The sequence below is a fragment of the Verticillium nonalfalfae genome (genome assembly GCF_003724135.2).
Source record: "Verticillium nonalfalfae strain VnAa140/NRRL 66861 chromosome Unknown scaffold_43, whole genome shotgun sequence".
In the NCBI taxonomy this organism is placed as follows: Eukaryota; Fungi; Ascomycota; class Sordariomycetes; order Glomerellales; family Plectosphaerellaceae; genus Verticillium; species Verticillium nonalfalfae.
Window position 1 is genome coordinate 24,692 of NW_021167268.1, and position 12,440 is coordinate 37,131.

Below are 12,440 nucleotides of genomic sequence, written 5' to 3' on the forward strand. Positions count from 1 at the left end.
ACCCATCCCTCATGCTTGCCCTCGTCATTGTCTTCTCCTTCCTGTTCCAGTATTGCTGCTACCCTGTGCAGCTCCCCTTTCGCAACGCGGACGGACCCAATCATCTTGCTGTATGACGCCTCAAGTATAAGGGAGCTGCAAGAAAGGATCAAGCAGCCGCCCACGCTGTCCCTGCACCAGCCCAACGTCCTGGGGCCCGTTGAATCGAGCAAAAGTCACAACCATAGCGTCGCAGGACACATAGGCCGAGGCCAGGGTTCTTGAGGAAGACAAATCGAACAAGTGGTATTAGGTCCAGCAACCTACGCGAGAACACCCTCCTATGCTAATAAACGAACCGACGCACTCCTTTTTCTAGGTATCCAACCTTCAACCCCATCCCATGTAGGGGCGCGGCAATCACCGCTTCAGCAGACCCGACGACCATGCATGGCTGATCAGCGCTTTACTGCCGCCGATCCATATCGTTGGCCAGGTTCATGTGCATGATCGCATCCCGGGTCCAGTCTTCCTCATCAGTGGGCCCTTCATTGCCCTTGCGCCAGAGCTCCATGCTCTCGCGCCCGTCGACGCCTGGGAGCCGGAGCTGCGGCGGCCCGACACCTCCGTGTGCGCCCGGCTTGGGTGCCACAGCCGGTGGCACCTCCTCGCCATATTGTGCATAGTCACCCGAGCCATACTGCCCGGCGTGGCCGCTGCCTGAGAGTGAGGGCTGGCCACGGGCGGTCTGCGAGTCGCTGGACGATTGCGTCGGCGCGTATGCCTGGCGCTGGTCGCCGGGCATCTCAGCCGGCGGCATTGATGCAATGTGGCCCATCTGCTGCTCAAACTCCTCCTGTTCCAGGATTTGCGGCGCATGCTCAACGTTGCGAAGACTCGAGGCCCCCGCTGCTGGGACGCCCGAGCTGCGTTGACTGACGACCGAAGCACGGTTAGGGTCAGCAGAGTCTGCGGTGCCCGACTCGCCGCCCATTTCAGATGGATCCATGTCGCGAATGGCGAATTGAGCCATAGTACGCAACTTACGCGTCACCCAGCCAGCCAGGATCTTTCCTCGCTGCTTCTCGCCGAGACGCGAGCGAGGGAACTCGCCCTTGCCGACGAAAGCGACAATATCAACGATGATTTGGTGCTCGTTGAGGATAGCATTGACGATGACTGGCACGATAGAGGCGAGGTACGACTTACGCGCCACCTCCACGAGGACCACTACGAGACCTCCAGCCTGGAAAACGGCGCTGTTCTGGGTTAGCATCACTACAGATATCAGGCACGGTGAGACTTACCATCCGCTCGGTACGATGCTACGATGACAGCGCTCGACTGAATACTCAATATCCATCGGGAAGTGGCTGAGACCGTTGATCTCGAAAGTCTCTCCAATGTTCCCGAGCACGAATAGGACTTGCATATCTACCTGCGCACCTCCAGGTCCTATAGGCCTGCTCACGTTATGCAAGAACCCGAGGTCGCCGGTGCGGACGTAGGGAATGCTCGGGTCACCATCGAGCGTGCGGCCGTCGAAACGCTCTGCGTCAAAGGCATCCTTAGATCCATAGAATGACTTGACGCATGCCTCCGAGTCTACCCAAATCTCGCCGTACTCGCCGTCATGGCACAGCATGCGACTCTCGGGGTTGACAATGGCGATCTGCGTTGAGACAGGCACCATGCCAGAGTCTTGGATCATCAACGGTTTCGGTTCCGAGTCTGGGTCCACGGGAATGATGAGGCCGCGTCGCAACGCCTTGGTGTCGAGCCACAATTCGATCGGCTCAATACACATGTATGACCGCGAGGCCACCATGGGATTCAGCACGTGTGAGTACACAGTGTTGATGGCTGTCCTGTCGAGTCCAGCAGCTGCGAAGTGGAGACGCACTTTCTGGAACACATCGACGCGGGGGCGACTGTCTGCCGAGATCATCATATTCTTGAGCTCGTGGAGCGTGAAGCCCTTGCCCTGCGTCATAGCCATGGCGTGGTCCAGCATTTGAGGTGTTGCGTACGTGTCCTTAATCTTATACCTCGAAAGGATGACGAAGAGTGACATGGGATTCTGCGCAAACTCGACCGGCGAGAGAAGGTAGGTTGGAGTGCCAATGTAGATGCCCATCAAGCACGTGTGGATGAACCCTAGACCAGTCGTGCTGCGAACACAGCCAAGCACAGGGCGGGAGCTCGTCATTTGACAGGTCTCTTTCTGGACTTTGCACATGCCAAGGATCGTGTCATGACCAAGTTGAACTGAAATTCGCCGCTGGTCAGGAGTCCAGTACGTCCAGATAATGACGGGGTAGCCCGGCTGGATCCAGGCTGGCTGCATCGTGATCCCCAAGTCTCGGAGACCGCTGTTTTGTTTTGGAGGTTTCGTGGTGTTGAAGTAGTTGGGGATGGGGATTTTGAGGATCTGTGCCGACTGCTTGATGTGGCTCGCCACGTTCTTCATCTTGATGAGGTGGTCCACATCTTGATTGACAAGACAGGCCTTGACGTTGTAGTCGGATACAACGTGGAGGAACGCCGGGACATCTTCATTGAGACGGTTCTGATCCAATGGCGCCATGGGAATGACGACAGCACCAAGGTTGATACATGCGTGTATCGCAAAGACAAACTCCTCCGAATGCGTATACATCATGATGATGTGGTCACCCGGGCGAACCTTGACCTTGTTCTTCAGATACAACGCCACAGCTGCGACCTTGGTATCGAATTTCTTCCAGGTGATACCCTTGCCTTCCCTGCTGCGTCCATCGATGGTGCAGTACGACAGCTCCTCAGGCTGTCGTGCGACTCGCCACTGAATGAGATCGGTGATACAGGAGAAGTTGTTCAGGGGGGTCGATGTCCGATCATCAATGACGACCTCTCGGCGATCGATACCAGAGTACTGCTTGTCGGTCGGCATCAAAATGTCCGCGCGTGATTCCGAGGCAAGGTTGGACCAGATTCCACCCATTGGGTCGACGCCGATGGGCAGATTGAGGACAGCATGCTCAACGCCAAACTTGACGTGAACACAAGGCAGATTGCCAAGATCAAACTCGCGCCGGCAGAGCATGTTGCCGATCTCTCTACGACCGTTCTTCAGCACTCTGGGCAGAGAGTTGGGCGCCGTGATCATGACGCAGTAAAGGCGGAGGTGGTGTTCTTGCATGAGAACGTCAATGCATCGCTCAGCCAGTGATTCCAATAGTGGCGTGTCGAGTTGTCTCGGCGGCTGACCAGAGGCTAACGGAGCTGTTGATGCTGCTGGTGATTCGAGGACGACGATTGGCAGGTGCTCATCGTTGACAAAAACGTCAAAGGCAGAACAGTCGTAGATCTTCGGAACGTTCTTGACGATGCTGACAACGATATGCTGGACGAAGAAATATCTGTGCTCGGCGAGCTCGGTGCCGTGCTCTACCCATTCCACCTTTTGCCTGATACGGTCTTCGTACAGGCCAAGAATAAAGACTTTGCCTTCGATGACGGTACCTAGGAGACCTGTTCGCAAGAACTCAGGCTCAACTGCCGTAGGCGTTGGCTCGCCAGGCTCAAATTTGTAGGGACGAGCATGGAAGATCTGCTCGGTGTGCTTTGGCAGTGCCCAAAATCCACCAGATAGGGATGGCGAATCAACCCAGATCTCGCCCACCGAGTGAGGAGACGACAGTAAGCCGGTCTCAGGGTCCACAACGGCCAACGTAGCATCTGGGATGGGGTATCCAAAGGCACCAACACGCACTGTCGCGGGGTCGCTAACTCTCTTGTTTACTTCGTCCCCAATAGCAACCACAACGACTTCGTTGGTCTTCAGGGCTTCTCTGTCGAGCAGAACCGAGCTCAGGTCATTCTTTGACTTTTGCTCAGTCGCAGTTGTTGCACCGCCCAGGAGACTGCCAAAGCCATTCGACGGAGTCGGCTTCACTTCCTTTTCTTCCGTGTCTGAGTCGACATCTGACCCAAGCTCCAACTTCAAGGGACAGCCCATCCTTTCTTCGCCGCCGAGCCAATCCCGGATACTTATGATCATGCCGCCATGCTCTGGGAGGCACAACATGGGCGCGACAACCTCTCTGGCTCTAGGGTTCCTCAGCGGCTTCAGCCATCTATCAGCCAGTACTTCATGGAACTCGCTGTCGACGGTCAAGGTATCGATCAGGCAAATCTTGACCGTCTGAAAGTTGGGTTCCATGCCCTTCTTGAAGTTTCGAGTGGTCATTGGATCTTGTTGATAGTTGTATGCGGCGCGCTTCAGGCCTGGGTAGTCCGCGACAAGAATTGTGGCCTTGTACTTGGTGATGAGGTTTGCGTACAGGCCAGGGACCTCGGCCACCTTGCTGTCCACCCAGACGGTGGTGTGGCCACCGTAGACAGTCAAGAGAACGCCGAGAATCATGCCGATGCCCTGTCGCGGATCGAGGTAAGAAAGAAGCGTCTCGCTGGCAGCGCCTGCGCCGATCAGTTTCCCATTCTTGTCCCGGAGATGGCGGTTGAACGTGTCGCCAGGTCCGTTGCCGGGAAGCGTAGACACGATGGCGCTCATGCAAGCCATTTGGTGCATGATGGTGCGGTGGCTGAGCACAACACCCCTCAAATCGCCTGTTGGGGCCCTCGAGAATTCTATGTATGCCAAGTCGGGAACAGTCAATGGCGGAACATCCTCCTTGCGCTTAGGATGGTAGCTTCCGAATTCGTTCGTCTTCCACCATTCCACCCCCTTAGGCCAGTTAAGCTTCTGAGTGGTGATGTCACGCTGGAACGCCTTCAAGTTCTGATCTGTGGTCAGGGCGAGGTGCGCTTGCGTTGATGTGAGGATCAGGTTGAGCTTCTGGTAGTCCTGCAGGTCATTGATGGGGACCGCGACGACACCAGCTATGAAGCATCCCAGCAGCGCAATCGCGAAGTCGATGATTTCGGAATCACGATAGATGAGGGCGACGCGATCTCCTCGGTATAGCGAGCTTTTGTCACGGATGACCTGCGCGACCTTTTCAGCCCTCGAGGCGAGCTTGTCCCAAGTGATGGATGCCATCTCCTTGCCCCTGTTGTCCAAGACCCAATAAGCAGGCATCTTGGAAGCTGTACGGCCGCGGTGGCGCAGGACAGCAGCAATGTTGTCAAACTTTGACATTGGCGTGTTGGCATCGTGAGGGTCATGGATGGCAAACGGAACCTCTCTCGGCTCGAGAGGCATCTGGTACTCGAGACCTTCTGGGGGCGGCAGGTCGTTCGCCGTCAATAGGGGCGGTGCCATTGCTGCCGTCGGAGAGAAGGCTTCGCCCGAGGAGTACCGGTGGGGGTGAGGGGGGTAGTCATCGCCGCGCGATGGCGGCGCCGGGCCATGGTCAAAGGCCTGCTGGCCAGTGAACCCAGAGAAATAGCCCGTCGAGTCGAGCATGGTCCCTGATCTGCTGTCGTACTGCGGCTGGTATTGGTCTTGGTACTGATCTTGATACGGGCCTTGGTCTGCGTAGCCGGCCTGGTTGTCGTATGCGTCCTGCTGGTCGGGGTTGAACGCATAGTCGCCCGACACCATGGTGCCTGTTCGTGTGGATGGTTCGGGTGCGGGGGAGAGGAAGAGAGAATCGTGGGCTCGCATCGTCGGTCGGTGTTCAGCGAGTGGCCCGCCGGGACGAAGCAACCCGGCGGGGCTCACTTCGGCGGGAGAGGCGTAGCCAGAACCGGGACGCTGACCGAACGGTGAGGCTGGACGCTGGCTTGGTGATGTCGGACTCGTCGGATCAGAGTCCCTGCCACCAAGGGCTGCGAGTGCGGCAGCTCGATGGCCATCGTTGCTGCCGTGGTCGGGCTCTGCTTGTTGCCGGGGCTGAATGCCCAAGCCTGTTCTCGGATCGATGATGCCTGGTTGCGCGCCTGGGCCAAAGAAGCTGGAAAGAAGTTGTGTGCGGCGTTTCTGGTAGCTGCGGCGGCGCGTTAGTCGGCTTGTCTGGATCGTTCTGAGTAGATCTGGCCCTACCCTTTCTCTGTGATGTCGCCTTCCTACAATTGGGATCACGATGGTTAGCTTGCAAGATCGGGCAGCCGGCGCATTCCATAAAACGAGAGACAAGTAATGCCAGCGGTAGGGGGCACAGCGTCAATTCATATCCAAGGGGGGTTGAGGCGGCGACTGTGTCGACCCGACGTTGGCTTGCTCTTGGCCGCTCGTTGGTCGTGTGTCTTCAATCGCCGCGGACTTTCAATGCGGGGGTACCACAACAGCAGACGCACCTCCAATTCTTTCTCTAGCTCGTCGAGCTTGTCTTGGAGACCGGGATCCAGCTGTGCAGCCATGACTGCAATCGCCAGCGTAAGGGCAGTAAAGCAAGTCGTGGGGCGGCCGTGGTGGATAGTTGGTAAGTTGTGCGTTTGGGGCGGATCGGATCAGGTCTGTGTCGACGAGCAACAAGTCAAAGATGCAAGCGACGGCGACGGCGATAGACGCCTATGGGCTTTTGGCAAAGGTCGTACTGGTAAAGGGTACTGTGTTGGTTGTCCAATGAAGAAGCGGCCTCGTGACGTAGTAGCTCAGGGGTCTCTCGCCAGGACAGGGCCTAGAGGTCTGGCCAGGCGGAGGGCGCCAGGGCGGGTGCAAAACGCACGAGTCGAGGGTCCTGGGGGCACCACCTGAAGAGTTGGGAGGGGCTCGATTGCTGTGGACGATGCGACTGATGGACGAGAGCGGTTACTGTAGTATCGAACGGTGGGATCCCGAATCCGTGTCTCCATCGAAGGGTCTTGGGCGTGATAGTCTGGATTCGCGTCAAGACAAAATGACGGGATATTTCTAGGAGGCCTTCATACCTAACTCAGGTTTTGCGAGGAGATGAATGCTGGACGGAAACGAAATCCAAAGCCTGATCGGAGCCCTGTTGCTGGGATGGGATCCTGACTGCTTTCCCCCCCCCCTCCTCCTTCTCTTTTGGGATCATCTTGGCCTAGACGGAGCCTGCCAAGCGCCAGTCGAAGAGGGGGGAGCGAATCGGCTAATACAATGTCCCGACACAGAAGCTCAGACCAAGTCGAACATTGCCATCACCAGCCACATCGACCGACACACCAGCCACTGGGTCCACTTCTCTTTTCTCTACCTCAATTTGCAGCCGCGAGAAATTTCTCTCTCGACTCAACCTCATCCATCACATCTACGTCTCGTCACGTCCTCTCCCGTCCGCCCTGCTTTTCTTCTCTGCTATGCATCAGGCGTAGAAGACACGAGATGCATGCTGACCTCGCGCCGCGGCATCCCTCGCAGGCCTCTTTGTCCTTGCTCCGATTTCCTTCGAGCGTAGAATGGGACATCGAGGCCTTCCTCTTGACCGTGGTAAGTCACCTTGACATTTCACTCCACCTTTTTACCTACCACCAAGACAACATGATGAGACAAGCACAAATATTCACAGACCTGTTCGGAATTTACTGTCGACAACTTTGGCATTTTTACCTGATTCTTCGTCTTGATATCCCTTCTTCTTTCAATCAGCACCGGGACGTTCGAAGCAACACGGCTAATACCCTGCAGATTCTCTCCTTTTACCTCGCACACACCCCCTTGTCGCAGAGTCGCGAGTGCATCCCGGGCCAAGTGGTCACTGGGACCACCGCGATTCGGTCGGGGGACAACCTCATTGTCTGGTCACCGAATCAGCGCGGTCCGAGGGATGACCACCAGCGCGTGGTTCAGCTCGTTTCCTTGTCTTGCACGTCCAGGTTTAGCACAATCAACATCTTCAACCACAATGACCACGTCCTCTCTCTTTGTGCCCACCTTGTCCTCGCCGTGATGCTTTGTCCGAAACTCGGCACGGGTTCCGTTTTCGGCAATACATATACATCTATCGTGCTTCGCTTCGCGGCTCTGTTTCCCCGATGCTGTTTCCCCTCGCCATCCAAAAACAACACTGGCCTTTGAGACCTATCACCAACTGGCATCGAAGCGCGACTTGCCTCCCCGATTCCGAGGCAAACACGAACCAACTTACCACCACTCAGAAGCAGCTGCTGGCACCTGCTCATTTATTTCAAAGGAACCAAGTCCATCGGCCCGACGCAACAGGTCTGATCATGGACATCTTCAACTCGGATTTCTACGCGGGTTTGGACTTGCAAGCAGCGCAAGACTACTCCCGTGCGTCGGAGCCCACCGTGCCTGACACTCTTGGCTTGCGAGATGTCATGTTGGAGGGGCCCCTCGACATGCCAATAGACCCCGCGCTCTCTGATCCCACGGCCATCGACTACAGTGGCATCGTGAGTAATCTGTTCGACGACAATGGAAGCCTCTTTGACGGCTGCAACGAAGAGGTTCAGGGAGAATTGAAAAATTGGGCATTTGACGACCTCACGCCTCCCCAGCCAGCCATTCCAGAAGACACGACTTTTGCTCTGCCACCCGTAGTCCCCGACGTTCAGCCTGAGATTGTGGTCGCGACAACGCGAGCTTACGAGTACCCTCCGCCTCCCGGCCCCGCAGACGAGCCCGAGACCCCTATGCTCGAGACTCTGACCTGGGATCCCGTACCAGTGCAGCCCACCACATATCCCACGCCGCCTCCTGGCTGGGCCACGGCCGTTCGGCCTGGACTGCCTCCGGCTCCCGTTCCCGCTGAACATTCGCCGTACCAGAGCTTGCTGCTGGCTGCTACCGACCATAACAGCAAAGTGGCCAAGCAAGCCATCGGCGCGGCACATGGCCTGTTGCCGAACCAGCAATCGACTCGACTGGAAACGCCCCCATACAGTGTACCAGCCTCAAGGCTTCCCAGTCGCCCGCCCAGCTGCATGCCGAGCCGTGGGCCGAGCCGTGCACACAGCCGCATCAGCACGCCGGCGCCTCTCGGCCTCGGTCTCGGCCTGGTCCCGAGCCGTCTTGCGACCCCGGCATCGATGGCTCTGATCCCCGGCCGACCAAGGCGCGCCGGCATCATTCCCGCCCGCCAGGTCAAGGGCGAAATCAACTACGCCGACTACTACGCCAAGCTGCCCGAGACGCCCGCCCCCTGGGGCGGCGATGACCCCTACCGTCCCAAGTTCCAGTACACGAGCCAGGGCATGTGGAAGCCCAACCTGTGCTTCGATCGCGGCGATCTCTACGAGTACATGACGGCTCGGCAGACCGCCGGCGCGCCCCTGACTGTCTGGATCCAGAACTGTCCCGCCGGCAGCAACGCCCGGTGCCCGGACCGCGGCACGCGCCAGTGTCGTTTCAACGACTGCCCGGCGCCGTCGCGCTCTATCCTCAAGGGGTGGTGGCGCGTCGCGTTCGACGAGCACCCGGAGGCGACGGGCAGCGAGCTCGATCCGTTCCACTGCGCGGGGTTCATGCATCTCTTCTGCTTCGAAAAATGCTTTGACCTCGTGGAGATGATGAACGCCTTCGATGTACGCCCGGACACGCGCCAGTTTGAGCGGGAGCAGAAGAACTTCATGGCGCTCACGCGCGACCACGTCGAGATACTCGCCGACCTCGGCCGCTGGCGTGTGGAGCAGGAACACAAGTGGCAGAAGTGGCAAGATAAGCTGGCCGCCAGCGGAGAGAGCGGGCTGTCGAGGCCGGTGCATCCTCAGGACCACCTGTGGTACGTCCTGACCATGGCGCACGTGGGCAGGGAGTCTGCAGCGCGGCAATCCGTACGCGACCAACGCGGGGGGTCATCGATAGACAAGCACAGGGGTGACCTCGACATATACATGAGCATGAAGCACGCAGAGAAGAAGACCAAGGCCACCGCAGTGCGGGAGGCTAAGGCGGCACTTGCGGAAAAGATGATGCGGGAGCGTTCACGCACATCATCCAAGCGCAAGCGCGATGTCGATGACGATGGTGATGGCGACGAGGACGCCAGCAATGCGGACGATGCCGACGCTGATAGTGATGAAAGCTACGACAGAAAGCCCACCGGTACCCAAAATGTCAAGGCGGCACTTGCGAAAAAGATGCTTCGTGAGCACACGCGCACATCATCCAAGCGCAAGCGCGACGACGATGACGATGAAGGAGGCATCGATGCTGACGACGCTGACGCCGATGTCAACCCAGACTACGACGGAAAGGTCACCAGCATCCAGAAGGCCAAGCCTCGTGCGGTCAAGCGTCCGGTCAAGCGCATCCGAATATCGGATGCACAGTACGGTGCTGCCAGCCCCAGTCAGGCATCGCCAGGCACCCGTCGAAGCCCGCGCGTGCGATCAGGTAGCTACACCCAGTTCTACTGACGAGGGCGGCCTGAGTAGACGGCTTCCCATTGTCTGGCCTGTACCCAGCTGCGACGCTAGGGGTCATCCAAGTGGATGATCCTGGGTTCTCTCTTTTGTTAATAGCTGGTGCCCTTTATCCCTTGGGAACAAGAGGAATATGCTGCTTCTTTTTGCATTTCTAAAGAAGGTGGTGGGTGTTGACCCGGCGTTTTATTGGCTGTGAGCAAGTTTCTCCCACACATTGCATCGGATTGGATCAAGGTTACACGGAACGGCATTTGACAGAGATACATGCATGCATAGCACAGCACAGCGTTGCTCTTTCCTATGTCGCAACATCGAAATCAAAATAACAGAAGGCGGTCCATAGACAGAACGGGGAGGCGTTAAAAGGAGGCTCGCCAGCTGGCTGGCTAGAGCATACAAGTCAGTCGACAATAAAAGTTTCTTTTGTCTGTGACTTGTCTGTGACGACAAGGGGAGAGCAGTGACCAAGGGCGAAACAGTGACCTAGTGAGGACCTACTTGAAAGGCAGAAATTGTAAATGTGACGTGAGTGGAGTTGAACAAAAAGGTGAAAGGACTCGTGGCGTGCCTCGAGATAGAGGGCTGGCCTGTTCGTAGCATTGTAAGCGTGAGAGTGGGGAGAAGGAACTCGAGGACACAGCGTTTTGAGGACTCTCTGCATGTGTCGTGACACAGGGACAGATCTCGGGCATGGCGAGCGAATCAGGCGGTCCGACGTGGGCCTTGCGGTTCGAAGCTGGGTCGCGATTGTCATCGCAACACGACGGCTGGGCAACAGGTGCAGCTTGTCGTAGCTCTCGCAAGCGTTGCTATCCATCGGCTATCCATCGGGGTGCAGGCAGAGGCGGAGCTCCGTCACGGGGTCCCTTGTCTTTGGTGTTGTCGAGCCCAGGCACGTGCAGCGGCGATGCCGAAGCACGTCGAAAAGGCTGCAGTTTGCGCTAGACGAGAGGGGACAAGTGGCGGCGGTCCCTCCAGGGTCTTTGGGGGGAAATAAGGCCAGAGCTGTCCGAATGAGGGAGTGGGTATCGAGGGGAGATGGGTGTGTTGTGATGGGACTTTCGAATGGCAGCCTGGAGAGAGGTGGTAATGGGTGGTGGGATATCCATATAAAGACAAAGACGCGCCACCATTTTTTGGTAGATTTTTTGGGACTTGATACACTCCCTCTGGACGCTCATTTGAAACGAGAAACACAAGAAACGAGAAGACGCCCGGCTTCGCCCAGCCCGAAACTACTGATTGGAAGGAAAGATAGTCAGCGGCCTGGTCGTTTCATCTCGCATCTTCCGCCTCACGTCACATTCGGATCGGAAAGGTTGTCTGGCTGGTAGGTGGAGCAGAGCGTTGAGCCGTCGGGAGTCTTGTTAGCTTTGTCCAACAGAGCGCATCGTGGCGGCAGCCATCAGAGACGTGTGCAGACAAGACCTTTGTCGGGCGTTTCGTGGGAGGCCAGAGTCAGAGTGACGAGAAAACGGCAAGGAAAAGAGAGGCAAAAGGCGGCAGTCCCAGACATCCAGAGCTCTCTCCCTGAACTCACTCTCGCGCGCTGCTTTCACACCCTCACGTGGCGTGGCGTGCGCTGTGGCATCCAGGGCACTTACACCTGTGTGCCACCTGCTGTCCATCGTGGTTGGTGAGTAGGGAAGGTGCAGTTCCAGGTAGCAGGAAGATCCCGAAACTAGCGAACGGCGAGGCAAGCACCGCCGCCAACCTTTCAGATCCCGGCAAGCGCGACCACTCGAACCAGACCGCCGGGCGAGCAGCTCCAACGCATTGGCAAAGGCAATAGCGACCTACCTCTACCTCCTACCTACCTCAGCTTGCTCGGCTCAGGTACCTCAAAGTCCCTCCCTCCAGCAACAGAAGCAGCAGAGCAGCCGCTCCGAGTTAGCACGGCAAGCAACACCGGTCTAGCTGAACCCGGACCACAACCGGGCGGCAGGGCTGAAGAAGAACACCTGCCTCTCATCATTTCATTTGCCATCTACTGAACCCTCTGTTCACAACTCTCATTCCTCCCTCTCCCTCCCTCACTCCACCCCTCTGCCATTCCTCCCATCTGCACATCATTCGCATGCGGGACCAGCCCCAAGAGTCGACACATCACATGCGCGCCGATCAAAGACGCGCGCCGACCGCAGACGCCCGCCAAACACTCGTCTTCCTCGTCCTGCGTTCCAGCGACACACCTACCTACCCCTGACTCGAACAACCGGCTTTCC

General features: G+C 57.4%; 2 protein-coding genes across 2 annotated transcripts; one reads left to right on the forward strand and one right to left on the reverse strand.

The window, feature by feature from the left end:
• Positions 1-445: 445 nt before the first annotated feature.
• Positions 446-6,285, reverse strand: D7B24_006250 (uncharacterized protein; the record flags this gene model as incomplete). The annotated part of the gene is made up of 4 exons (XM_028640387.1): positions 446-1,238; positions 1,287-5,912; positions 5,969-5,991; positions 6,223-6,285. The coding sequence occupies 4 exons, from the start codon at positions 6,283-6,285 to the stop codon at positions 446-448; spliced, it is 5,505 nt and encodes a 1,834-aa protein (XP_028495374.1).
• Positions 6,286-7,860: 1,575 nt separating this feature from the next.
• Positions 7,861-10,206, forward strand: D7B24_006251 (uncharacterized protein; the record flags this gene model as incomplete). Its single annotated transcript, XM_028640388.1, has 1 exon — positions 7,861-10,206. One exon carries the CDS (start codon positions 7,861-7,863, stop codon positions 10,204-10,206), a length of 2,346 nt encoding a protein of 781 aa, XP_028495375.1.
• Between the last annotated feature and the right edge of the window lie 2,234 nt (positions 10,207-12,440).